The sequence below is a fragment of the Anas acuta genome, chromosome 1 (assembly GCF_963932015.1).
Source record: "Anas acuta chromosome 1, bAnaAcu1.1, whole genome shotgun sequence".
NCBI classification, from domain to species: domain Eukaryota; kingdom Metazoa; phylum Chordata; class Aves; order Anseriformes; family Anatidae; genus Anas; species Anas acuta.
In genome coordinates, this window is record NC_088979.1 from 93204203 (window position 1) to 93230150 (window position 25948).

A 25948-nucleotide genomic window follows, 5' to 3' on the forward strand; every position below is an offset into this window, starting at 1 on the left:
TTTCCTTTCCTTTCCTTTCCTTTCCTTTCCTTTCCTTTCCTTTCCTTTCCTTTCCTTTCCTTTCCTTTCCTTTCCTTTCCTTTCCTTTCCTTTCCTTTCCTTTCCTTTCCTTTCCTTTCCTTTCCTTTCCTTTCCTTTCCTTTCCTTTCCCTTTCCTTTCCTTTCCTTTCCTTTCCTTTCCTTTTTTAATTACAGTTTAGTAGGACTGGAAGTTCAGAGAGAATCACTTCTGTGATGTAATACTTCTTTCCAACACTTTTGCTCATGATGACTATTTCCTTCAGTATAACTTAATGACTGGATCGGACTAGTGATCCCAACAACTGTAGTCTGTGATTGGTGTACACAGGGATATAAGTCCCTGCCTGCTTCCTTAGGTCAACAAGTTCAAATCCTAAAAAATTACTGCTTTGTATCTGTTTAAGCCTGGAGCAGCCTGGTCTTCTAATTGGCTGCCCCAGAAGTTCCCACACAACTGCATTGCTGCAGCTGGATAGCCACAGGACTTCCTAGATATAATCCAGAAATATGCAGGCTCCTTGGGACTTGACAAATGTGTCCACTGCAGGTTTCAAGACATTAGTGTTTTTTTTTTTTTTTTTTAAGATACAACCAAGAAAGTGCAATTTAAAAAAAAAAAAAAAAAAGTTATTGAAATGGATGGAATGTTCTCCTGGAAGACACAAATTTCCAGGTCTGTTTCCATGGGTGGGGATAGGATGGGGGGGAGGGGCTCAGTTCAGTTCATCACGTACTCCTGGAGAGGATCCAGCTCACTTGTTGTTGGTGAAATCTGTTCTAAAGTCACTGTTTGGAGAATGACTTTAGGAGTGACTGTGTAACTGTGATCTTACCTAGATAAGAAAGAATTATATATTTGATTGTTGAACTATGGAGTCTAAGATTTGGCAGAAGAAGAGTGAAGATGCCTGCACACTTTCACCTCAGAACATTCCAGAGCAGTGTTATTTGAGTTGTAGGACATGAACCTGAGGTCTACAAAGTGACTACAAAACTTCACTGAATAATCACAGTTCCTGCCAACAAAACAAGCAATCAGACAAAATGAAAGAAAATTGAAAATGAACAATCAATAATTTAAATGTTATCATCTTCTATAGATCGTTGCAAATGAAAACTTGTATGACAGCACTGCACCGTATCACCTGGAAATTCCAAAAATGCTAGGCGGGCCCTGCAATTACAATGATTTGAGAAAACTTGCTTGAATCATGGTAGGTAGGGAACCTTTTTCATTATGGGTTAAGTCTCTCTTTTCAGGCAAGTACCTGGATCTTTGATTTCTCACAAAAAGACAGCTAACCTTTTAGGTACAGGAGAGTTTTAAGCCTCTTACTCAGCCTCACCTCTTCCCACCACCTCCCCACACCCCCAGTATTCCCACAGTCTACATTCCCTCCTTGGCATTCACTTTTGGTGCCATGGGTAGGTCTGCACTCAACTTGCCGAGTGCTCCTTTCGGAATCAAACTAAATTCACTTATAGTTTAGCATACTGTATTGCAGATTCCACCAAGCCGTACAGGGCTGCAAAGCTAGGCCCAGTAACAGTAAGTATGATGATAACAAGTTCTTTCATCACTGCAGGCCTTGGTGGCTCTCAGGCCAAGACATGGACCTCAGACCCCAAAATCATACTTAATACAGCTTTTATTTGCCAGAGCTTTAGAGAAGTAAATCCTCTAGAACTCGTGAGGTTTACAAAGTTGTACAAATCAGAAAAAAAAATCTAATTCTCATTAAAAAGCTGACCTACACATAACTGGTATGTTATATGGACACCGCTGCTACCTGGTTTGCTCCCCTTTATCTGACCACTGTAGTGATGTGCTGAGTTCCTTGTTTGTGTGCTGAATGTAGCTGCATATGCCAAGCATTCTGCTCTTTCAACATCTCCAAAGTACCACACCCTCTCCCTGTGCCACAAAGAGATCAGGAGCTGTTCAAATTAAATTCCTTTATTAATGGAATGGTTTTAATAGACCAAAAATGAAATGGATGAAAGGAATGCTTGTCCTTTATGGTTGCCAGAAAAAAGTAAATATTGTCTACAGACATTATACAGCTTTCTTTTAACCAAATTAAATATGGTCTATAGCAAAGCAAGCAATCTGTAGAAATGTATTGTTATGCTGCTGTTATAAACTATTTACATTGAATAAAAAACAGGTGTCTCAAAGTCAGCTTTAACCTTAGTTGATTACTGTTATGATTTTGTGTAGCTTGCCCTCATCTCCCCTTTTTTTGCTATTATACATAAATCAGCCATTAACAAGGTTTTAAAAAGTGAGCGATCAAAAAACAGGTTGTGTGTAGCAGAAACAGAGGGAGAGCTCTCTTCCCCACCACCCAGCACAACTACTATGTCACCTTCCTTTAAGATTTCAGAAGGAGTTTATCACTTCCCTGCAGGCTTTTCCCACAGTTAACAGTTTGTCTCTCCAATCAACTTATTTTCCATGCCAGAAATTTCCACAAAGGTAATAACTGGTACGAGAATATACATATTTTAAATATACATATTTTAACAGAGCATATTTTCTTTTAGCCGTACGGTGTGCCGTCACTGTGAATGCATTCACAGTAAAACCAAGTCAAATAAATATTTGTAGGAATCAGCACAGTGCATCCAGTTTCACTTTCCAAACAGAAAGTGATGTGTCTGCTTTTAGTGGTGGTATAAAGCAGAGACTTAATACAAATCCAACTTCGCTAAGTCAAGATCATGAACAAAGAAATCCCACCTAATTACAAAATACTTGATTAACAACTCATCCAAACAAAGGGATAGGTTTACTCTACACCAAAGCTATTTTCTGAAAAGGACTTCATTGCTGGCTTTATAACAGACATACAGTACAGAAAGAATGTTTTCTCAGTTTGCAGAAAGGATTAATCAGGATAGTTTGTCCACTCAATCAAACATTACTCTGCTGTAACAACATTGTTCTCAGTTCCCTCTCTCTTTGATCCTCCTGCCTGTATTTCTCCTCTAATTTTTGTTTTTCAGAGTCCATACTATAAAAAGAAGAATCTGTGCTTCTCCTAATCTTCTCAAACTGACTGAAATCTGCAACATACTTTCCATTTGGAGAGAGGGAAACCACAGGCACGAATTCGTAACCCCAGTGGATCTCCTCCGGGATGTAGGAAGTTCTACTTTGACAGACGGCGCTGGTGGACTCCACTGTGGCATTCAGGAGCACCACAAGCTCAAAGTCCTTCTCCTTGAGATTTTGAGGTGTGAGATCTCTTAAAGGGCTGCTTTCATCCAAAATATGGTAGAAAGTTAAAGGCAGAATGAGAAATGGACTTTCTGAAGAGGAGTCAACATTGAACTTGACACTGGCTTGATTCAGCAGGATTCTCTCCCCTTCTTTGGTTTCATATGTCTGAAGAAGCTTCCCAGACAGCTGACACTGTATCAGAAGGCTCTTCCTCATATTTGCTACTCTGATCACCAGGCAAAGTTCTCCATTGTGTTTAGTAATGACTGCACAGTGGCTGAACTTAATAGTCTCTGCCCTTTTTTTAGGTCTTGCAATTTTGGCCAGAAAGGTACCTGTAATGAAGATTTCAATCAAGGTGGTGATGACCAGTTGGGCCACAAGCAAGAAAATGGCATGTGGACACTCCTCTGTAATGAAACGAAATCCATAGCCAATGGTCGTCTGTGACTCCAGAGAGAAGAGGAATGCCCCCGTAAGAGAGTCTACGTTCTTGACACATGGCTCCCTCTTTGGGGTGAACTTGTTTATTTCTAAATCGCCATGAAGGAATGCAATGGCATAGTAGATAACTCCAAAAAGGAACCAGGTCATAACAAAAGTAGCAGCAAATAAGGTGAGTTTGTACCTCCACTTCATGTCTATAACTGTAGTCCACAAATCTTGAAGGTAGAGTAGGTAAATGCCATCAACTTTGTCTATCCGCACATTGCTGTGACCGCTTTTGGACATCACACGGGGTTTGTGTGCTTTGAGTGCAGTGTCGATGCCTCCGTTAACCAGCGGGACACGGGACATATTAATCTGTGTGGCTTCCATTCTCACTGCTTCAGTCCTAAGGAGAGAAGAACAGAAGACTGTTACTTAAAGAAATCAAAACACATAACACAGCAGTAGTGAAAAAAACAACTGAAATATAAAGCTACCATCATACAATATCTGACATTACAAATAATTTGATATATATATATACTTTTTTTTTTTCCCAGAAAAAAAAAAAAATAAAAAATTCTTTGATTCTGGTGACTGCCAAATATGGAGAAGTAGGTTTCTTTTATGATAGCCTGCAAAAGAAATTTGACCAAGCTGAAATTTTATATTAGTACTTTATTTCTGTAAAATACATTATATTTTTTCTTACGTTTCTCTAGAGAAGAAGCTCTTTTTGACTACTGCAAAGGTTTTCTTTAGTGCCCTGAAGAGAGACATCTGATCAAAATTAAAGTCGCGTCAGTGCTTGGTTTAGAACGCAGATCCAGTACACCACTTCTGTCTCTTCCTGTGACAGAGGCAAAATGAGCCAGACCAGCTTTCACTGTGAACAATTAACTTCCACAAGTGATTTACTCAATCGGATCTGGCTCTTTGTTGCGAACCTACAACTGATCTACAGGGAAACAAAGCAGACCTGAACACATCAAAGTTGAGTTTCGGAAAGGAATATTTACACCTAAAAGCGCTTCGAAGCTGTTTGTACTGTATAGCACTCTGACTTTAAGCAGTCTAAGGAAAAAAAAGGAGGCGATTCACAAAGTCAGCATTCTTAGCTGTGGGCCCTGACCTGTGCGAACCCAGCAATCATTGGACCACCCGACTTCTGAAGTTTGTTTACTGTTCATCGGTCCGGATGGAGAGTAAGTGTGCGGACACTCAGGACGGAACAAAGCCCACAGAGTGAAGCAGTACGGTGCCTGTGCCAGCTTGATGAGGCAAGTAACAAGACCCGGCTTGCAGGACTAGACAGTGGTTACATAGAGCAAGGACAGTGCATGTTATACTCGTTTCCAACAACAAAACTTCCTGCTGAAAAAAAAAGCAACAAAGAAAAAAAACATCCCATGCATCCTTTGTGCTTTGGCAGGTCATACAAAAAGCATTGTTTTGTTCCATTGTTTTCCTCAAAAAGCTCCTTAAGTAAGTGATTCGTTTTTGTGAACCACCAAAAAATAAAAAAAATAAAAAAAGAACATCTTCCTTAAAACTACTTAAAAGAAATTTGCAGGAAATACGAGATATATTCGTGGTACACACATGTGCCAGCCCAGGACATCAGTGTGATTGCTCACTGAAGTACCTTTCCTGTTATGTTAATTAAAGAGAATTTTTGCTTATGACTATACCCATCACAGTGTTGCAGGTTTTCTGGGAAAGGGTAATAAAACTTAACCCCCATTAACACCTGTAGCTCATTCCAATTTTGGTTTAACCACCAACTTTTCTCTTCTAAGTGCCATTGCCATGTATATATATATCTGTATCTATAAGAAAGGAATGTATCAATGATATCAATGATCCCAGTAGGAGATTCCTTATATGACAGTCAAATCAACACGCAGTGCACAGCATGTCCGGATAATAAACAGGAAAAAACCTTCAAGTGATCTGAAAAAGAACAACGGGAGGAAATGGTGGGGGGGTGGGAGGGGAGGGGGGGGTAAGGGTGGGAAGGAGCATACAAGCAACTGCTCTTTAGGCAAAATCAAAATCAGGCACTACTGTCAGTGTGCGGTAAATACATGTAACCTCTGATGGGAAGCTTTTTAGGAAAACACATGCTGTTTTGTGAAGAAGGCCCCATTCCCCACACTGAACCTTACCCTGGGTAAGCCGTAGATATCAAACATATGTAAAAATCTGTCTTAAAATAAGTTTGCCTCTTCCTCCCAAGAACACTTTGCCTTAGCCATTAGCTCCAGACCTAAACATTACATTCTTGGTCTAAATTTCTATGCCACAGATTGCTAGGGCAGGGGATGGCTGGCCTCTCCAATATAGTTCTCAGCCTACCTGAACACCTGCTCTTGGGAGCATACTCCCCAGGGCTGCCAGCTCCTCCTTCTCTGGTGGCTACTAGGATGGAGGCAGCCAAGGCTCCACCTTCCCTCCTCGGTACTCCAGCTGGTGGGCTTGAGCTGATGTCTCAGGAATAGTGCTCACAGTCTTTGCAGAAAGAAGAGATCCCTGGCTAGGGTCAAGGGTAGCTAAAGACAAAGGGCACGTGGGCACTTGGCACTTGCCATGGCTCTATCACGTCCTGGGCTTGCATATGTAAGGTGCATATGTAAGGTGCAGGGAAACCTGGGCTTGCATATGAAAGGTGCATTGGGTATGCTGAGCAGATCAGGTCTGCCCCACATATGTTGTGGCACTGAAACTTCCTTGGTGTACCAGACTTGGTGTGGATACACTGTACCATTTATCTGCAGCATCAGTAAGATCTATAGTTTCAATTCATATGATGGCCTGGTAAGATTTCTTGCCTCTTCCTCTTCTTTTCCCTGAAATGAGTTGCTCCTTGTCTGGGAGCCCTGACTAGAGAAAAACCTGACATTGCACACTGCCACATTTCCAGACCCGGTGAAGGGTACCTAACATCACAGATGTACCAAAGTGCTGTAGTAAAACAGTTCCTTCCACAAGACGGGAGGTAGAAAGGTAATTGCAAGGCACAACATCTTCCCTGGTCTACCTCAACAAAAGGACAGCTGCAGAATTTACCAGGACACGCTTAACCCAAGAAGTGTGGCTTTGTTGCAGCCCAAGGCAATGTCTGGCATGTACCAGACTGTTTCAGCTCATAACCAAATACATTTCTCACGCTGCATCTCCAGTGTCTCCATTTGTAAAATTAGTCTCCACATGTAGGGACATCGTGAGAGCTGTTAGAGTATGGCTGTATAAGAGCTTCTCTGTCATCTTCTATATCCTCCCCTGATCTGTATTTCTGTATGTGACAAAGCTACTTGGCTTTGCAGTGATTTCCTGAAATGGATCCCAGCCAATTTCTGGTGCTTTTTTTGGTTGTAGGGTATTTTTTGTTGTTTTTACTTCCCATTTTTTCTCTTACATCACTTTTTCCTGTGTGATCCTAAATTCTTCTAGTGCTCTTTTCCTCCCCTGGGAAATTCATGTTGGTTTCCTTTCCCTGCAGAAATACTTCCCTTCTTTGCCACGCTGATACGGGAAAAGAAGATCTGTCACACTGCCTCACAGCAGCACTGCCCCTGCTCCCTGCCCTTACCACTGCAGCCAGCAGGAGTTACCTGGGGGAAGAAATTCTGATGCAACCACCATTGGAATAAAACCAGGCTTCCAAGGAGATTTATCCCCTGCCCTCCACTTCCCCACTGCTTCTTGAGTGAATTGACCAGTGCAGTACACCAGAATAAACTTTTCATGGGTGTTTGTATGTATAAAACATATATTATAACACCTGCATAACTATTTACGACCCCATACCTTCCATAGGCACCTCAGATATTCTATCACCACCCAACAATCCCCAGCAGAAAGATTTTAGTTTTTTTTTTTTTCCTCCCTATCTTTCCCTCTAAATCAGAAAACATATCTCCTGTGGTAAGTTAATATAAACAAACAAGCCTGGAAAATAATAGTAGTACATATTTTTACATCAAGAGAACATCTTTTGTCTGATATTTAATTGATTTTCTACTGCTGAAGTATTCTTTGTTACTTAAAATAAATAATTAAATAAATAAATAAATAAAAACAAAAACCACAAACTGTAACTGCAAATAAAAGTGAACTGAAGTACAGCAAAGGAAACAGATACTTCAAGAGGGAAGAAAATAAAGTAGTCTCAGGTTTGTCTAGCACTCTAATATCCTATGAATTACCTCCTTTCTTCACGAGCCCTTTGGAACAGCCAAAGGAGACTCCCCATTGTAGCACATGCTGGTAAAGGAGTTTAGCACAGACAAAATCAATAAAATGTAGAGCTACATACCAAACCAACAACCCTGAATACCTTGATCTTAAGGTAATTCCAGCAGCCAGGGATATTACAAGTACATTAACACTGCTTCCAGAGACCACATTATCAAGAATTTGAAGCCAGTTTGAATACACACAAAAATGTTCCTGTTGCATGAAGCCAGATTTGCTTGTGCAAGATCTCTTCTGGCAGACGTAATTGATTAAAAGTGTACGAGAGCATGACTTGTTCAAATGGCCTCAGATGTTTTCTTGTTTTCAAATCAGATATGCTTTTCCACTTGAACAACCCCTTCACACCCCTATACACTTCACTACCACTTTGACACAGGGGCAAAACTTGAACTGTTTTTTCAACCAGCATAAGCCATTAACAGGTGTGGAATAAAATAAAATTAAATATATATATATAATGAAAAAGCAAACAAACAAAAAAAAACAATGGTCAGGAAAGAAAACATTAAAAAGAATTACACAGTCTTACAGTCTTTAGATCTTTCTTAAGTTTGATGTGGTTCAGTAGGTCATAAAAGTCCTTCCTGAATTCTCAGTGCTCTGCCTAGCATGAACACCTTCCTTTGGGCTATCCAGGCTCTTGGAGGCACAAGGCCGTGCTGTGTGCTTACAAGCCATCAGAATCCTGCTCTGTGTCTGATTTATGGAATACAAAATTACAGAATACAGAAGCAATGGTTGCAAAAGGAATCTTCATCTCCACTACCAGTTGCTGCATGCAGTCATACAGCTGGACACTACTAGCCTGGATCCTTCAACAAAGAGTCCTTCAGCTCTTAGACTGACCAACATTTATTTGTGTAGTTGAGAGTCAGTGGTGTTAGGCCAGGATTTGGTCACACTGTGAACAATGCTGCCTTTAAAAACAAATTAACACCATTTCATATTCTTTCAAGAGAGGACCAACCCCTGAGAATTGTAAATACACCCTCAAGTCCAAATCAGCTCCTCAGACTGTATATTTAGCTCCCCACCTCTCCTCACAGCCACCCATCAGTGTAGGGCAGCCCTGTGGATGGTGACACTCAGGAGCAGGTGACAGTGGTGGCACAGCAGAGTCTGGCTGGGGTCCAGAGGGCTGCAGACCTGACTGTACTGGAGGTCAGGGTGAGTGGTGTTGTGTGGGAGTTAGCAGCATGCTTTTCACCGCTCACAGCATGGCCAGGGCAGCCATTGACAGACCGGTATTTAAGAAAGTGAAAACCCAAATCCATCTTTGTCTCTCCTAGGCTGCCTGCCTGACATCTGGCCATGAAAGATGAACTAAAGCTGGAGAAGAATCATGGTACATTGTTTCTGAGAGAGATTTGTACAGGAATCTTGTTCCTTCCAAGGGCAGGATGTAAGGCTTTGCAGTAACTATTGATTTACGCAGATGAGCCTTGGAAACTACACTGATGCAAGCAAATAGGAAAACAACCAAGTAGGCAGTGAGAAGGCAAGAGATGACTCAAAGCTTATTGAGGTTAATAGAGAAACTCCCAGTGATTTCACAGGTCTCTGGATCAGGCCGCTAAGTGGAGAAAAAGCACATACCGCTAGCTTCTGAACAGCTAGCATACTGCTAGTGAGCTGTCTGTCAGTCCTTTCTAAAATCTGCTCTCCAGCCTCTGCCATGGGTTCTGCAGATAAACAGGGGACTTGGCTGTGCACAGCCTTCTGTCTGGAAACCTTCATGTGCACCAAAGTCTTCTTTCAGAAAGAAGTAAGTAAACTGATCTGTTTCTGAAACTCTTATTTATTTTTTTTTTCCTTTGGTTATACGGTTAATACACTGCTGTTGGAAAAGAGAGATACCAGAAACCTCTTCTGTTATTTCATTTTTAAGAATGTCTTTTCTTCAGTAGTGAAATATTCAATACTTTAGAATGTCTCCCTTGCTGTATACTTCCACTTCAAACTCTCCTTTTTCAAACACTTCATTAGCACAGTTTAGCATTCAAAACCTGCCTCCAGTGTGATGTTTTTCCCACCCACTAACCCTTTCCCTGTTATTGCTGTGCAAATCTTACCTGGCTCTTTCTACATGGACAAGTCTAAACAGACTCTGGGAGCCTGTCCTTTCCATTTCTGAGGAGCTGGGTGCCAGAACTACCTGAAAGGCTGACAGGAGCATTATTATTGCATTATATTTATCACACTCATACTCTGTAATTCCGTGCTACATCATTGACCTCTTTGATCAACTGTAAAAACATTAGTTACTCCTCACATTAGGCCTCTGACACAGATAAGCATATCAGCAACACCACAGTGGAGAAGATGAACTAAAGAGAGGATGGGAGTGATGTCTTATCCCACTCAGCAGTAACAGTCAATACTAGGACCAGGACTAGAACTTCAGAAACCCTAATAACTATAGCGGTCCTGTTTTCTAGGATGCTTTCAGGGGCTTTTAGTAGCAAGGTCCTGTCCTACTTTCTCCCTGAAATATTTCTCTTTTCCATGAAGTTATGTCTCGTTATCTTATTTTCCTCCATTTTGAGAAATAGCCCATTCTTCTCCTCTTTCCTGCTCTCTGTGAATCAAAAGATTCAAACTAGTTATACTTACCACAACACCAGAGATGTGTGTAGATGGTCAGCAGAGTTGTTTCTCACAAGACTGTACCCTGGTTTATGTTCTACAGATATCTTACTTCAGGTTCACAGCAACTACTCTTGACCTCTCTATTACACGGTTCCATTTTCAAGGACTTCAACTTTTGCAAGGCCTCAGCTGTTTGGGCTGAGGCTTTTGTCAAGACTGGACACAAGCAAACACACATTCTTATTAATTTGTTTACTTCATGTATCAATCAAAACAAAATAGCCATTTCCAAAGTCAATGCCAAGACTATATGCTTTGGGGTGTTTCTACACCTATGTTAAAACAGTTTGTGTGTCTTTTTCTTCAGGAGTCCAGAAGCAATATAAGCATTCTTTGGTGTAGACACTGAAGCTCACACTCTCCATTGCCAGCTGAGCACCCTAACAGCTTGACCACAGAGTGGTCTTGATGCCTTCTTGCTTTCTGTCCTTATAAATCCTCATCCATGCAGTGGTGTAGCTTAATTAGGAAGAGTAGTCTACCCATCTCCCTAGGTCCTTATTAGCAAACTCCCCTACAAGGGTGAAAATATGGGAATGATTCACCCCAGGCATGGGGATGAGTCTCACCTCCACCTCCTTCAATGGTCACATTTTGGAACACAAATGGCAGAAGCCATGCAGTGCGGGTAGCCTTGCTGTGCAGGAGGGAGTGGGGAGAAGAAGAGGAGGGGACATGCTGGGAGGAGGTTGAAGTCAAGCCAAGGAATGCCTCATTTCTGGCTCATCTTGCTTAGACACAAGATAAACACTGAGACATTTGGTGTCCCACAGTGCACTTTGTGACATGCCTGAACTCATAACTGTTGGGCGCCCTTCAAAATGAGGGCCAGAAACAGAGGCACCTGCACACTTCAAGCACTTCCAGCTCAAGACAGAAGCTGGGCAAAGATTTTCTGCAAAATACTTTTTGACTTAGTCAACTAAGGCCTACCTAAGTCCTACTTAAGTACTTAATTCCTTTTTTGGGAACCGGCTTGTCCAAAGACAACTGCTTTGGCTCCTATGAGTATATGCTCTCTGACAGCTCCTGCTGCCCTTCCCTTCTGAGAGGCCACCTGGCTAGAGCATGCTCCTATGTGCTTGGTAGCCAGGGAAATCAGCAGAGAAAAGGCACCCAGAGAGACTGCTCTGCTCCTATCTCAGATTTCAGGTGGTTTCCAGGTTCAGGCCCTGAGGCGTATTTTACCTTTCTTTATGCGTATCTATGTACTACCTGGTATCAGTCACCTAGGTGTAATCTCACTGCATAAGCTCATGTGCCAAGACTGTTTCATGTTTCTGTACACAATCAAGAGTGGCTGTGTTTCCTTGTAGTATTTTAGTCACATGGTGGTGACTTTTAGAACTGTATAGAAAACTACGAGCCTGAACCCATCTGCTATTCACATTGAAAAGTCTGACCAAGCTTACAAAGAAGGGAGTCCCCTTTCAGGCCAATGCAGAGAACAAAAGTGCAGGACTGGGCTACCACCTAAGTTTGCCAGGACTGTTATTCCCTGCCCACTCTGTGCTGGTTATGTCCTAGTTTTCTCCTCTTTCACAGCACGTAAAGGGCAACACCTTGATTTTAACCTCACTAGTACTCACCCACTGCTTCACACGTTGACAAATGCCTACTCAGCCATTGATTGATAGTAATATTTGTAAAGTTAAACTCACAGCAACTGACCTGCCAACCTGCAGGTGGTTTGAAATTTGCTGGTTTTGTTTCAGACCTGAGGAAGGGTTTGTGGGACAGAAAGCTTGTCTAGTTCTTTTTGTGTTTGTTTTTGTGTGTGTGTGTGTGTGTTTGTTTTTCTCTCATTTCTTAATCTAATAAAAATCTGGTCTCATTTACAAACAAACAAGCAACCAAAGCCATAAGCACACTATTACTGTAGATTTTTAATTTAATTGTCAGCAGGTGGCTGAAAGCAAGTAGCAATGTGCCTAGTCATGGTTATGCAAGAAGCAGGGGGGAAAGTCAACATTCTTCTGATTGTTCACAAAAGCTAGCTAAAATGTCTTCAGTCTGTCTTTCACCAGAGCCACTTCTATCTGTTTTTCATCTACCACAGCTGGTGCATTAAAGGTATTTGTCAGGCAGCAGGGGGATATTTCAAATCATTCAGAGTGGTTTGTGCCTCTGGTTCCTTTCTTGGACTACAGATACTTAGAGTCTCAAATGCAACTTGGGACACCAAGTCCCAGCACCAGCCTTGTCCCACTCTGACGAGCAGGGGAATAGGCTCCTACCTCCATGTCAACTGTACAGTACGAATTCATCCAGCAGCTCAGCAGCTCTCTTTTTAATTACCATCTGTGATGCCAGTTCATTGCACTGTATCCCAGTCAAGTTGGGTTTTGTTTTTCAATTAGTCATTGCACACCACAGCTCTCATAGCTTAGTGTAGGTGTGGCAGGGAGGTGAGGCTCCCTGCAGCATGTCAGGCTTCTGCTATGGCAGATTTTTTTCATGTGACCTCTACATATGAAAGCTGCATTTCTTGTAAACCACAGCTGTCCTTTAGCCCATACAGTGAGAAATTACGCTGTTGGAGGAACAACCTTAGTACCTCATAAACATCTCACTGTATGTACACAATTGCAGACACTCATGAAATGAACGCTTGTAATTTTCCATCTCTATACAGCCATTACATTTCAATACTTAAATATCAGTCTATGCAAAGAATTTTCCATTAAAAAAAAAGTATAATAAATCTGCTTCTTTTAAATATATAAAAATATCCATGCTGTTGATAATCTTGGTAGGGCTGCCTGCAAAAGGCAAAGAAACCAGCAAGGGAAAAAAAGCATTACACCTACAGGTCATTATATTGAAGAAATTTCTCTAATCTTGTGCCTGATATGGACAGAATCAAATATAATTGGAGAAATAGCCCACCTTGACCCAGCAGGAGGATGGACCCAGTTATAGCAAAGCTATCTGTGACCATTTCTGCATTTCTCTTCCTGTACTGTGTAGCTGCTTTGTCCTACTTCATCTATGCAGAGAAATAATAAATACAGAGTAACCTGTTAATTAAGCCAGATTTATGTCTGGTCTCTGAAGGACCAGGACATACAAATGAATTTGGCTTTGTGATTTTTGTAATAGTGCAAAGCACATTTCCAAGAAAGAGGGATGGGTTTGTCATGGTTTCATCTTAAAACTTGTTACAAGCTGATTTTCTCAAGAAGCTATTTGGTTAAGAATTGCCCTACCTGTGTGAACAAGTTCATACAGTAGAAAAAGTTTTCAAAAAAAGTGACTCTTCTTTCATGCTAGCAAAATACAGCCTGTGAAACAAAGTATCTACCTCCCTCAACCTAACCTAATGATTTTTAAGTTGGATGTCTTTCTCTCATAGGCAAAGCACAAATGATGATGCTGGCACAGCAGACATACATACAGACTACTTGATTATTTTTTGATAATGAATTACTTTGTTGTGAATTACATAGTAAGTCTGTCCAGCTTTCTCTTTGAGGTATACAACAGCTTCAAAGCTGTTCATTTCTACTCCATTCTTTCTGCACTACAAAGGTTTTATATTCCATGAAGTACCCATTTCCCCTAGTTGTTTATATCGGATATAAGGAAAACAAGTTTTACGTGATTTCAAATGATTTTTTTTGACGGATATTTAACAAAAAAAATAAACATTACAACTTTTAAATGCTGAAAAGAAAAATCAGTTCTGTCCAATAAAATTAGGACTTATACTATTTCACAGGAAAAAATATATGTGCGCTTACATAGAAATCACAGCGTCATATCTACTGTTTAAAATAATATTTTATGGTATGTATATTTTCATAAATGTGGTGGTTATTCTGTAAATCACTAGCAGTTGCAAATGTGAAATATTGATGTGAGAGATTTTGATGTATTTAGAGCCAGTATTGAATGCCTCTTCATTATCATATGTTTGTCTTAGTGTTACTATTTCCTTTAATAAAATCTCTAGATGGTGACACAGAAGACTGTCACATCACAACGTGACATCCACAAAGACCAGTAATCACAACCTGTGGATACGGTCTTGGAGTAAAGTCTTTGCTCAGTCAAGCTTCCCTTGAGCTTTGCCAACGCAATGCCCAAATGGGCACAGCACCATCCCTGGAACACCACTGGGGTTCACACACCCCATCCCCATTCCTGGCCACATTCCCATCCTGAATCTGCAGCTGCCCCTGAGCAAGCGCTGCCTCCTCACCAGCCTTGTTGAGGGTGGTCTCAGAGCCCAGGACTGATAGAAATGGTCACAGGGGCCCCAAACATCCTCAGAACACTGCATAGGTGTATAAACCAGAGGCTTTCACCTGCTGCTTCAAAGTGGTCTGGGCCAAATTAAAAACACCAGTGGCACTTTCATATTGGTGGAGGGCTGCTTATTTTCAGTAATGTCTAAGAGTTTTATTTCACGGCAATTTTTTCCCTCTCTTATTTTTTTTTTCCCCAACCAATCCACGGATGTGGTTAATTTAAGGTTTAAAGGCTTTTTCTCATACACACACACACACACACACACACACCCATATATGTTTTCCACTGAAGTCTGTGCTTTTTCCTAGACCCACCCGAATTCCAGTACATAGCTCACTTGTGTGCCAAGCTTTCATACTCTCCATGCACTGAATGGAAAAATACCCTTTTTTCCACTTCTGCACATTTTGGGGGGAGGAGGGGGAGGGCGGGTAAAGGAGATGGAGGAAAGGCCTCTAGAGGAATTTAGTTATACCTGTTATTTCAGAGTAAAGACCTGAGATTCCCAGCATCCTTGGAAATACTGTTTCCACACTTGGATGGAGGTACGTGGGGGTCTGATCCCCACTGCTTCCTTGGGACTCTGTAAATTTGGAGTGCTAAGGAGATTTAAGTATTAACAGTGATAAGGTAAAAGTAGTATAAACTGCTGACTGGTGTGTGTCTCTATTTTGTTTATATGAAGTGCTCCAGTAGCGCTCTTCAATGTATTGATATTTTATGAGAGGGATGAAAAAAAATCAAAGTTTTATAGTGAGAAACATTAGGGAGTTTTATATGGAAATTATAGTTTTCAGCTGTATCATTCTACACTCCATTTAGTAGGGTATTTCAGGCCTTGAGTATCTTGGTGAAAGGTGGTATGCTGAGACCAAAGGGCTCCTCTTCTCACTGGTAATATCCTGGTAGAGAGAAGACTGCATGACCCCCACCTTTCTACTTCTGCCTGTTTTCCCTCCTACAAGGGCCACAGTTGTAGCTCATGGGGTGGTGAGAGCTCCCAGGACATGGGGAAGGGGCCAGAAAAGCCCTGTTCCTTCCCTCTGTTGCATCTGCAGGGTGAGCCCCAGGGCTGTAATAACATGCAAACACTATATGCAAAGCCTTTTGTATGGCACTGTCCTCCATGTATATTCTCTGATGTCCAATTAAGGTTGGTCCCCCTTGATTTCTTCCCACTAAAGGCATTAATAAAGCCTCCCTGGCTTACTAACCCACCTAGTTTCATAAAGCCTGTTGGAACATCATTTTTGAAGCATCTGCTCACCTACCAAATTAAGCTGAAATTATCCTGTGGATTTAAATACATGGACTGTATCCCTTAGTTGGGACAGAACTGAACTGAAATTAAACTAGGTTAAATATTCAGCCTTTCTGCCAAGAAAATGTTATAATTGTCCAGAACCTTATTGTCACTGTTATACTGAAAATAAATAAATAAATAACAACTATATATATATATATTTTTTTTTAAAGAAAATGATGTTTCCTAAGCCGGTAGACTAGGAGGTTACTTAGTCCTAGACTGTATGTCTTGCAGATAAACTCAAAAGTAATCAGAGGGAAAAGAATATTTGTTTTCCTTATTGCTTTCCCAAATTACTCGGTCCCGGCCAATTTCCATGACACAGACCCCTCAGTCTGCAGCAGAGACTGTGGCTTCTGAAAGAGAGGAAATAGCATGAAAGTACTGGTGCACATCAGTGTTTTGCAATTTTCCCGCCAAGCCAAAAAAATCAAAACAAACAAAAAATTAACTGAGATTGAACCAAAAGAAAAGCCAAATAAAAAAAAAATAATAACAATAATAATAAAAATGCTGTTCTGGACTGAAGACACTATTTGTTCAAACCAAAACAAAACCTGTTATTTTGATTTTATGTTTGTATAGATATGTGTGTATGTCCAATTTAACTCAGGTGAGAAACAAGGACTTGATTGAAATGAAAGACCATAATATCTATCTTCTACAAAGTCAAAATAATATTTTATACTTTTGAAAATTGTTTTCAGACTTCGTCAGTCTAAGCTGCCTTATCTTGTTAACATGAATGCACTAAATCTTACATCTGACCTAAATGTGAATTTTCAGTCTATAAGAATTTGGCTGAAAAATCCCACTCTTCCGTAACTGGAAAGGCCAGCCTGTGTTCTGGGCTGCTTCAGTGACAAGTGAAACTTGTGCAATGAACTACAGTCCATCCTAGCCGAAGACAGCAGAAGCAATGCCAGCCTGCACTGTTGAGCTCTGAGGATTTAAATGTGTAATTCACAAGTCATTTTCCTTTGTCTTATAGCTTCTTGGGAATCTCCATGAAACCTTTGTGGTGCTAAATTACAACATGCTGAAAAAAAAACCACAACACAGTGATAATGTGCACAAACAAGAGAAAAAGCTCATGCTGGTTTTCAAAGTCACTATATTTCCTTATTCTCAAAAGAGGTTATTTTGCTTGTTTATTTACACATACCTTATCTTTATGACGGTTCCTTTATGATCCCATATCATCTCAAAAGCTCAACAATCTTTTACAATTGGAAACCTGGGAAAGTCTAACTTTGATCACTGAAGTAATTACACTGAATGGGACATTGTTCATGTTCTGTTGGGAATAGTTTCCTACGACATTCAGAATACCGCAAACTTATTTTTAAAAGTCTACAATATTCAGCAACTTCTACCTTGTGTTTTTGTAGGTTTTCCAGATGCTATGAATTTCAGAAATTGCTTTGATGTTTTCCAAGCAGCCTGATTTATGGGAACAAAAACACCACCATTCCCCCGTTTCTTTCTGTCTCCCTGTTACAAGGCTTGATACATCAATGGAAATATAGCCTGGCTGAAGAGTCCAGGCATAAAGAACAACCGGGGTATGAGGAAATCAACTACATTTCCCATAAGAGATCATTCATTCAGTGGAGAATCAAACTTTTTGATCTCTAACCTCCTGTACTTTTCCTGTAATATTTAATTTTAAAAAGACACAATTTTCTTTGTAAAACACTGTGTAACCAGACCCAGCAGACGCTTGTGTGTCATTTTAGTACTACTGACTAGAATTCACATTTAGCAGGTAATCGTTGAAGATAAGTGATTGCAAAAAGTAGCTAATTCAGATTACGAATATATCAAATTGCAGCAGCATGTGTAAAAATGAAGTTAGGATATGGCATTGCTAGAAAGTCTCAGACTGGTATTCCACTAGGCAGCAGACAGCTTAATAGCAATACTGAAAACTCCTTTCACTGCCCTGGTAAAACCCTGTCACACCCATTCTTTCCCAAACCCAATGTTCTGCCTGAGAGTGCTTCTTCTAGTCCACTCATGGTACAGTTCAGACACCTTGTCCGTAGGCAGCTTGATGCCATAGCATCTCCAAAATCTACCTTTTCTTCATATCAGTCAAGCAGAATTTCAGTTCTTTAATTAGCCATTTCCCAATGAATCTCTTGTTCATAGTCCTTCTCATCTGTCTCAGGAACAAGTCACTCAAACTTCTAGAGTAAAAATAGTATTTCCTTTCTAATATTTCTACTGTAATTTCCCACTTCATTCACAGAAACATCTCTTTACTTCGTACCCATAAAGCTTGTGCCCTAACCTTTCCACAACTACTGCCCTAGTATTCATAACTTTGTTTTCTTCTGTTCTTTCTTGATAACTCACTGCTGTGTCTTATGAATGCTTGTTCGTTGGGATTTTTTGTTCCCTTCATGTTTCAGGCACTTCTTATTACATGCCAGACCAGCTTCCCATTTGACATATATGAAATTCCACCACCACCACCTTCCAAACAAGCCCAGAAAATACACCTGCTTTGAGCCACATTTCAACTTTAACAAACATCTGCTAGTCATTATGTTCACCTAGCAAGTAACACATCTGTGTTGCATCATGCCTCACTTGCTGTTAGATTTGGAAACATTTTAAGCAGATCTAAAGTTTTCCTGTTCTTTGTTCACTGCAAAGTATATTGTTGACCAACAGCATGATGATAAATAACATGGTCAGATTATAAGATATGTTCTGCATCAGTATTAATAAATTATTTGTTTTCTTAGAGGCACCCTTTCTTCAGAAAGGCTCTGACTACCACTCTTGTGAGGCCTTGGATATTTCTTCTTTATCTACCAGTAAGTTTTGTCTGAAATAAATTTGGATATTTGTTTTTCTTAAAATTTGCCCGGGAATTTGAGATAACTAGAAACCTCAATGTGAGACAGTAGTTTTGATTTGATAGTTCTGAATTCCTCTCTGTTCACTTTAGAAATCTAAAAGATTTCTGTCTAGTTAGTCCTCTAAATTACTAGAATCAACTGAAAGAGCTTGACACCTCCACCCAGCAAGTCTATCCTTCTTTCTCTATTCCTGAACATGCCCATCTCCATGCAGTGCCTGAAGATCTGAGACCAGATCTCTAACTTATAGACAGCTGAGATTTACCTTATCCTTGTACTTGCATATCAAGTACAGTGTTTCTGAGAGGTCGCATTTTTATTACTTGTATGGAAATCAACTGTTCCAGTGTACGTGACACACTTCCTGGTAGCACCAGGCTTATGTATGTAAATTGTATCACATATGTATATACCTTAAGACAGAATATATTAAAGAAATATATGTCAATTTGACTCATACTGATGAAAAAATTCAGGTTAAATCCTATGACAGATGTGTGGTGTGGAACCCAATGTAAAATTAAATAACTTGGTGTACTTTTCCATCATACATATAGTTTAGTTATCATAAAAGAATGTATAATATTTACTGCAGTAGACGAACAAGGTTCTTCTGTACAAAACAAACTATCCAAAAGCAAACTAAAACAGGGCATAGGAATATGTCAGCTCTGTTTTACAGGTTTTTGCCAATGACATTCTCATCATATGTCAAGTTGCTTGTCCATGTCATCAACATGTACACTGTCACCACTATACTTACCAAAGTACAGAATCATTCTGCTTGTGCTTCAAAGGAGATGTATGTAATGTTTTTACATACACACCTCCAAAAATGATGTCTGGGTCTCCTTGCAAACAATCTATATCCCACATTTAATTCAGCTCTGTTTTTTCACACCCACTAATGTCCTGCATCTTTTTCACTACTGCTTCCTTCAAAGGTTTCTCTTCTCACAGTGCTGATCAAGTCTGCCCATGTTTTTCACCATGCCTAAAAGCCCATTCAGCAAGACAGAACTAGTAATCAAATGAAGAAGAAAAGAAGACTAAGCCAGAGCCATTCAGTGACATGTCATGTCTTCAGGTGAGCAAAGCTGAAGAATAGGGCTAATTTATTTCTGTTAATAGCACATGCAGTTTTGGGAACACAGCAAATTATGAAATTTTGACCGTTGTTTTCTTCTGAAGCTGGGGAATGGGAATCTGATCCTCATCCAAAGAATTTTGTGGATTCCAGTGTTAATGTTTAAGTTCATATAGTATTATTAGTTACACGCCTAAATCAGTTTCTAGTGAGAACACAAAGGTTATTGACTTCTGTGACACTTTCAGTCTTTATTCAGCAGCATGGGTGGTTCAAAAGCTTCTTAAGATCATTTAGATTAATCAGAAGCAAAAGCTTTTCCTTGATTACCTAATCATTATTTACAAGATCTAAACAAGTAATGTAGCATTTAAAGACACCCCCCCCCAACACACACACACACACACACACACACACACACTCACACACTCCTTACGTTTTAACTATTTGCAAACCAGAAATGCATCTGCAAAGGCAGAACCCTGCACCTAGTTGCAGTAGTAGGATGCGTCACTGGGATCATTCTGCTGGACTGTTTTCTCGGACCTTGGCACATAAACATTATAAAATAGTCTTGAAATATTGTATGTTCCTTATCACCTGAGACCTTACCTAGGGGAGGGAGATTTACTACCAATAAATACTATTCTGAGTCATGGTCAAGGCCCAGATTTGATCATTTCATTCTGACAGAAAAAGAAATCAACACTAAATTTCAGATATTCTTCTTCCAAATATACGTATGTATGTGTATATATATATATGTACGTATGTGTATGTATATATATGTAGCTGCAACAATAGAACAACAGACCAGGAATTAACTGGACCAGGCACTCCTTAAAACCTGGGGTGAAGCACCCATAATGTTGTGGCTTGTACTGAGGAAAGTGAGTGAGGTTTGTAGCCTTAAGCTTGTTGACAGAATTAACTCAAGAAGAGCAAAGGTAGGAGGAAAAATAAGATACGTTATTAGGATTCCTGACAGTATGACAGACCCTTAGACCTGTAAAAATCTAACTGAAGTACAACATAATTCTCTGAATTTTGCTTGTTGAAATCTGTCTCACAAATGAAACCAAACAAATCTTAACATGGAGCTCATGGTGAGATGCCACCAGCTGAAGAACCTCTACAATTCTCATAGCAGTATTAAAAGGCACAGTGCAAACAAGAACCAGACCTGAAACCTTTTGTTTGCCCATTATACATAGATATAAATTGCATTGTTAGTTTTCCCACACCTGCCTAAGTTGTGTTCATTCACCTCTAGTCTTCTGGAAGCATTTTACACTGCAGGATATTTCAGTCTTTGACTCTTTTTTATGCCTTGACAAGAGATTTTCGCACCTTTTACTTAGCATATTCCACAACGTGTAGTCCACATATTGAAGGCCAGCACCCATGAGCTGATGTTCACTATGCTAATTTATAACTCATAAATGGAGTCCCTTATGACAGACACCTTTCTACCTAGTCTTAGTTAAAGAGGGGTTATAATTTAAAAACAGAAAACCAGGAACAGGCAAGAGACCAACCACCATGTACCACAGAGGCCACTGTGTGCCTGTTAATGAGGCCCAATGCAGGAATAAAATAAAATGCAGTCTTAAAAGACTCTTTTTTTTTCATTTTAGGCTTTTGCATGTTCAATAATGTTTTGTCATTTGCCTAATAAAATGAATCATATTTGCAAGTGTTCTGTATCACCCCTACACCTCCTCAAATGTGCTGATTACCTTCAGTGTTTGAAATAAGCCCAGCCTTGCTCAAATGCTGTGAAAGTTGCAGAAAGCACACCTTTTACCCATTGCTGTGCTAGCTGTAGTTTGGCTGTTTATTGTGGAGAGAGGGGACTGTTGATAGGTTTGGTGTTTAAATGTTTGAGGAAGGAAACTTTCAGGAAACATTATTGCTGGATAAGGCAGCAGGAAACTGAAGCCTGTTTGCTTGGGTGAGAGGCAAGAGGGGGGTTCAGAAGAGGACAGCTGGCATGAAAGTTAGCAAGAGTAAGGGCAGGAACAAGGGCAGGAAGCTTTGAGTAGGATAATCACTAGGCACAAAACAAAGGGGCATTTAGGGAGCATGTTACAGATGATCAGAAATATACAGAAACGTGTTTTGGTTGAAATTTTCCTTGGAAAGTTTACTTAATGATCAAAACTTTTCAAACAAATATTTAATTTTGTCTGTTTGTTTGTTTGTTTATTGTCAGACTGTGCAATCCAAGTAAGAAAAAGGGGACATTTTCATCATACCAAATTTTCACCTCTTCATCATTTTATGCCAATAATGTACCTGTTAAGTTATCTAAATATGTGTACCATTTCCTATATTGCTTCATTACTGATTACAGTAATTTTTTCAACAGACAGACATATTTATCATATAGCCTCAATCCAAAAGTGTTAATTTTAGATAAGGAAAAGTTCAAAGTGTAGAACTACAGAGGTATCCTGTAAGCTATGGTCTAACTAAGAGTGAATCACCTCAGTTAAAGAAATGGAGATTAAATTAATCTAATCAGGCCATACTATTGTTCCAGTTAAAACTTATTTTACTTTATCACTTTTGATTTACAAAGGAAAGGTGGCATACCTAGTATCTCTAAGCATGGACAAATCTAACTGACAATCTCCATGAGAAAAACAAACCAGGAAGGAGTCAAATGAGGTTTTAAAAGCTACTAAGCTTCAGTTCCCAAGCTTTAGACTTCTCCACCTTAAGAGCCAGCTAAAATGCAGTATGCCCTGAAGGTCAAATTTCAGGGGCTAGTTTGAACCTAGTGGAATAAAGACATCTCTTAAACAGAAAGCCCTCCTGGGAAGCAACAGAAAGGCAGCCCTCTCCTATACCTCGGCAGACACAACACAGGAAGGGCAGGGGATTTTTGAGTATCAAAATGTATAGATCAAAATGAATCACTGTAAAATGGAAGGATGGTGTCACTGGCCACTGACACCTGCAAAGTGGGACAGATCTCCTGAGTGTGGAGGCCAAGGGACTTCTCAAGCCTTGGTGACTAAAAACTTGCAAGGCTCTTCAGTATCACCAAGGGTGTCCAGCAGACAGACAAATTCTGCATATCACCATGATACTTCCCTGAGATACATGATGGGTCCAATCTATGTCCCAGAAGTCTGGTTTCAGCTTTTCACCATAGAAAGCCCAGGGACTGCAAGGGACTCTGTTGGAAGATGGGATTTGACAAAAACTTTTCTCCCCTCAGGTAAAAATGACTGCAGATATATTTTTCCAAAAGGGTGATAATGCTTGAAGCACTCATGTTGTTTCTTGTTCCCTTTCTGCCTAATCATGACCCCTAACTTCCCATGAACCTCAGGGGTTGCTTTGCTAGTCATACAAAGACGATTTCATACTCTTAGGAGGTGAGCAAGATGTTGCGGTTACTACTTGCCATTTTTCTTCCTTCCTCCAGTCCAATTAGTAATGTATCCACTGATTTTGGCTGCTATCCATGTACATTTCACACCATTCAGGACAAATAGATTTAGAATGAGCAGGCAGTTCAATTAATTTACAGCCAATACAAGAGAGCTGCCTGTTTGAACTGTGCCCTGTTTATTCCAAGAGCATGTACATGCTTAATGCCAAGCTATTTACCATGTTAATGAAACAAATATATTGAGTGCTAAAGAGAGCCTCAAGCCTGTAGTAACTCATTCAGGTAAGTCATTTCCAAGGAGTTAGGGACAGCTTAGCAGGAAGGTAGCTTTCAAACATTTTACATTTAACATTTAATGAATTTGTTTGGACTGAAATGTTTGATTTTAACTGTTTGATGTTCCAGCCAATATTTTTTTTCTTCTAATGTTTATATACATAGGAGAGCCAACAAAGTAAAGAGTTTTTCCCTTCATAAATTGAAAAAAAAAAAATATCCTATAATCAGTTTTGGTTTTCCTGGAAGCAAAGAGAATCAAAATTTATTTCAAAACTTTCTGAGGTTGAGCATGCAAAACAGTTAAGTTTCTGTTTTTCTTGGCCCCTCACAAGACTACCATCTGGTACTTCACAGCTTTGGTCTCTACCTGTTCCCAAAGAACACAGCCTGTCCATGTGAACTGTGTGTCTTAGGAGAAAGAAACAGGAGAGGAGGAGAGAATAATATTCCAGACTGCTTTAATGAAATCTGGACAAATAGAAATTTCAGCTCCAATCAGGGCTGTGGGTTGATGACTTGTTTGTTTCATTGCATGAGGAGCCAGGATAAAAAAGAACTGTTTGTTTTCATTTGAAACTCTATAAAAAGTAACAGAACTGAAGTATTGTATGTACACTGGAAGACTGAAGCCCAAGTCATCTGCTGCTGTTTTTGTCTCTAGGCCATGCCTCATTTACCAGGGTGAAATTCTTGGGGAAGTTTTTGGTCTCGTCTACGCTCCACTCTACAAAAGCAATGTCAGTTTGTACTGTACAACCAGCTGCATTAAGTTACTTTTCAGGCTTGTTTCCCCCCTTCCATAAAATGATTATTAGAGAGTGCAGAGAGCATAGTGACATTTTACAGCAAAGGAAATAAAGAAGACGTTTCTTTAATAGCATGTTGCCCCCTTTCCCTTCCAGTTTTGAAAGAAGAAATCACAGCTAACAATATCACTGGAGAATAGAGTCAAAGGACTTGGAAGATAGGTACTCGGGCACTGTGTTCAGAAAGACCCTAGCAATGCTTCTATCAGCAATACAACTAAAGGTAAGTGAAGAAACATGGTTAGTTGAAAAGTAATGTAGACACTGCTGGTTTACAAAGGAAAGCCAGCTTTGTTCCTTTTTGCAGTCAACACATCATGGAGAGAAAAAGAAAAAAAAGAAAAAAAAAAAAGAAAAAAAAAAAAGAACTTATCTGTAAATCTTTTTACAGCATGATCTCTATGAGAAAATAAAAAGGGAGGCAAAAACAAGCTACACTGAAGGAGAAGGGAATTTGCACCACAGCTCGGACTCTGATTACTGAGGATAAGCCAAACCTGTTGTAAACAAGTAATGTGAAGACGCATGCAAAAGTTGGAAGAAAATGCATAATGTTCTCCAACTCAGACATGTTTACATTCCTTATACCTACCACAGAAAACTTACATAATCTTTTCTTATACAGATAGGTAACAGGGACTGGATAAAGTTCTAAGCAAGTTTCCCCAGTATGTCAAGCAAAACTGATTTCTGCACTGAAAAATGAGCAAGTGACTGAAAGACATGTCTTTAAGAGCCCACATAGTGCTATATGTTCCTTTAAGAAAAAGTCTCTACTTTTTTTTTTTTTTTTTTTTTGTAAAATCATACATTTACAAAGATAGAACCAGGATTTGTCCTCCTCCCCAGCACACAAAAATATCAGCCACACACATTACAAACCTTACATTCATTAGTTTGCACCAGTGGACAGACCAAACCATGACAGCTTTTGCCGTATCATCGTTAAACTGCTGTATCTCAAAGTTCACAAGAAGGAATAAGCTTATAAACAGATTTTTCTTTTACAGACAGTTTCTAAATCCTTAAATTACTAAAATAAGAAAGAAATAGGAAAATAACCTACTCATTAGCTTGCAGTTCCGCAGTTTCCAAAATACTGTAAAGCATGTATGCATTTTTGACAAATACCTCTTACCTGTAAAAGAGCAATGTTCAGATTCCTTACTAGATGTTATCGTCATGACAAGTCAAACAATCTGTTTTTTTGTAAAAGGTTGGATGTCTTTTCAATAAAGCACATGTACACGGTTTAAAAAAAAAAAAAAAAAAAAAAAAAAAAAAAAAAAAAAAAAACCTCAGAGAGTCTCCCTTCCCTCACTGTCAGTCAAAAACAAGTTGGAATAAGTCTG

The 25948-nt window shown here is 39.7% G+C and overlaps 1 protein-coding gene across 9 annotated transcripts in view; it reads right to left on the minus strand.

Annotated features, from left to right (window-relative positions):
- Window positions 1-1962: 1962 nt before the first annotated feature.
- Window positions 1963-25948, minus strand: part of KCNJ15 (potassium inwardly rectifying channel subfamily J member 15) — a 37148-nt gene continuing 13162 nt past the window's right edge. For 4 of the 9 annotated variants that reach the window (XM_068688163.1, XM_068688127.1, XM_068688117.1 and 1 more), the window contains exon 2: window positions 1963-4082. In XM_068688163.1, the coding sequence (XP_068544264.1) occupies window positions 2939-4066 (1128 nt within the window). In that variant the 5' untranslated portion in view covers window positions 4067-4082 and the 3' untranslated portion in view covers window positions 1963-2938. Of the gene's footprint in view, window positions 4083-4388; window positions 4748-4808; window positions 5086-7994; window positions 8153-25662; window positions 25914-25948 lie in introns of those variants that run through there. The other 5 variants (XM_068688110.1, XM_068688136.1, XM_068688089.1 and 2 more) reach the window with 5 other exon arrangements.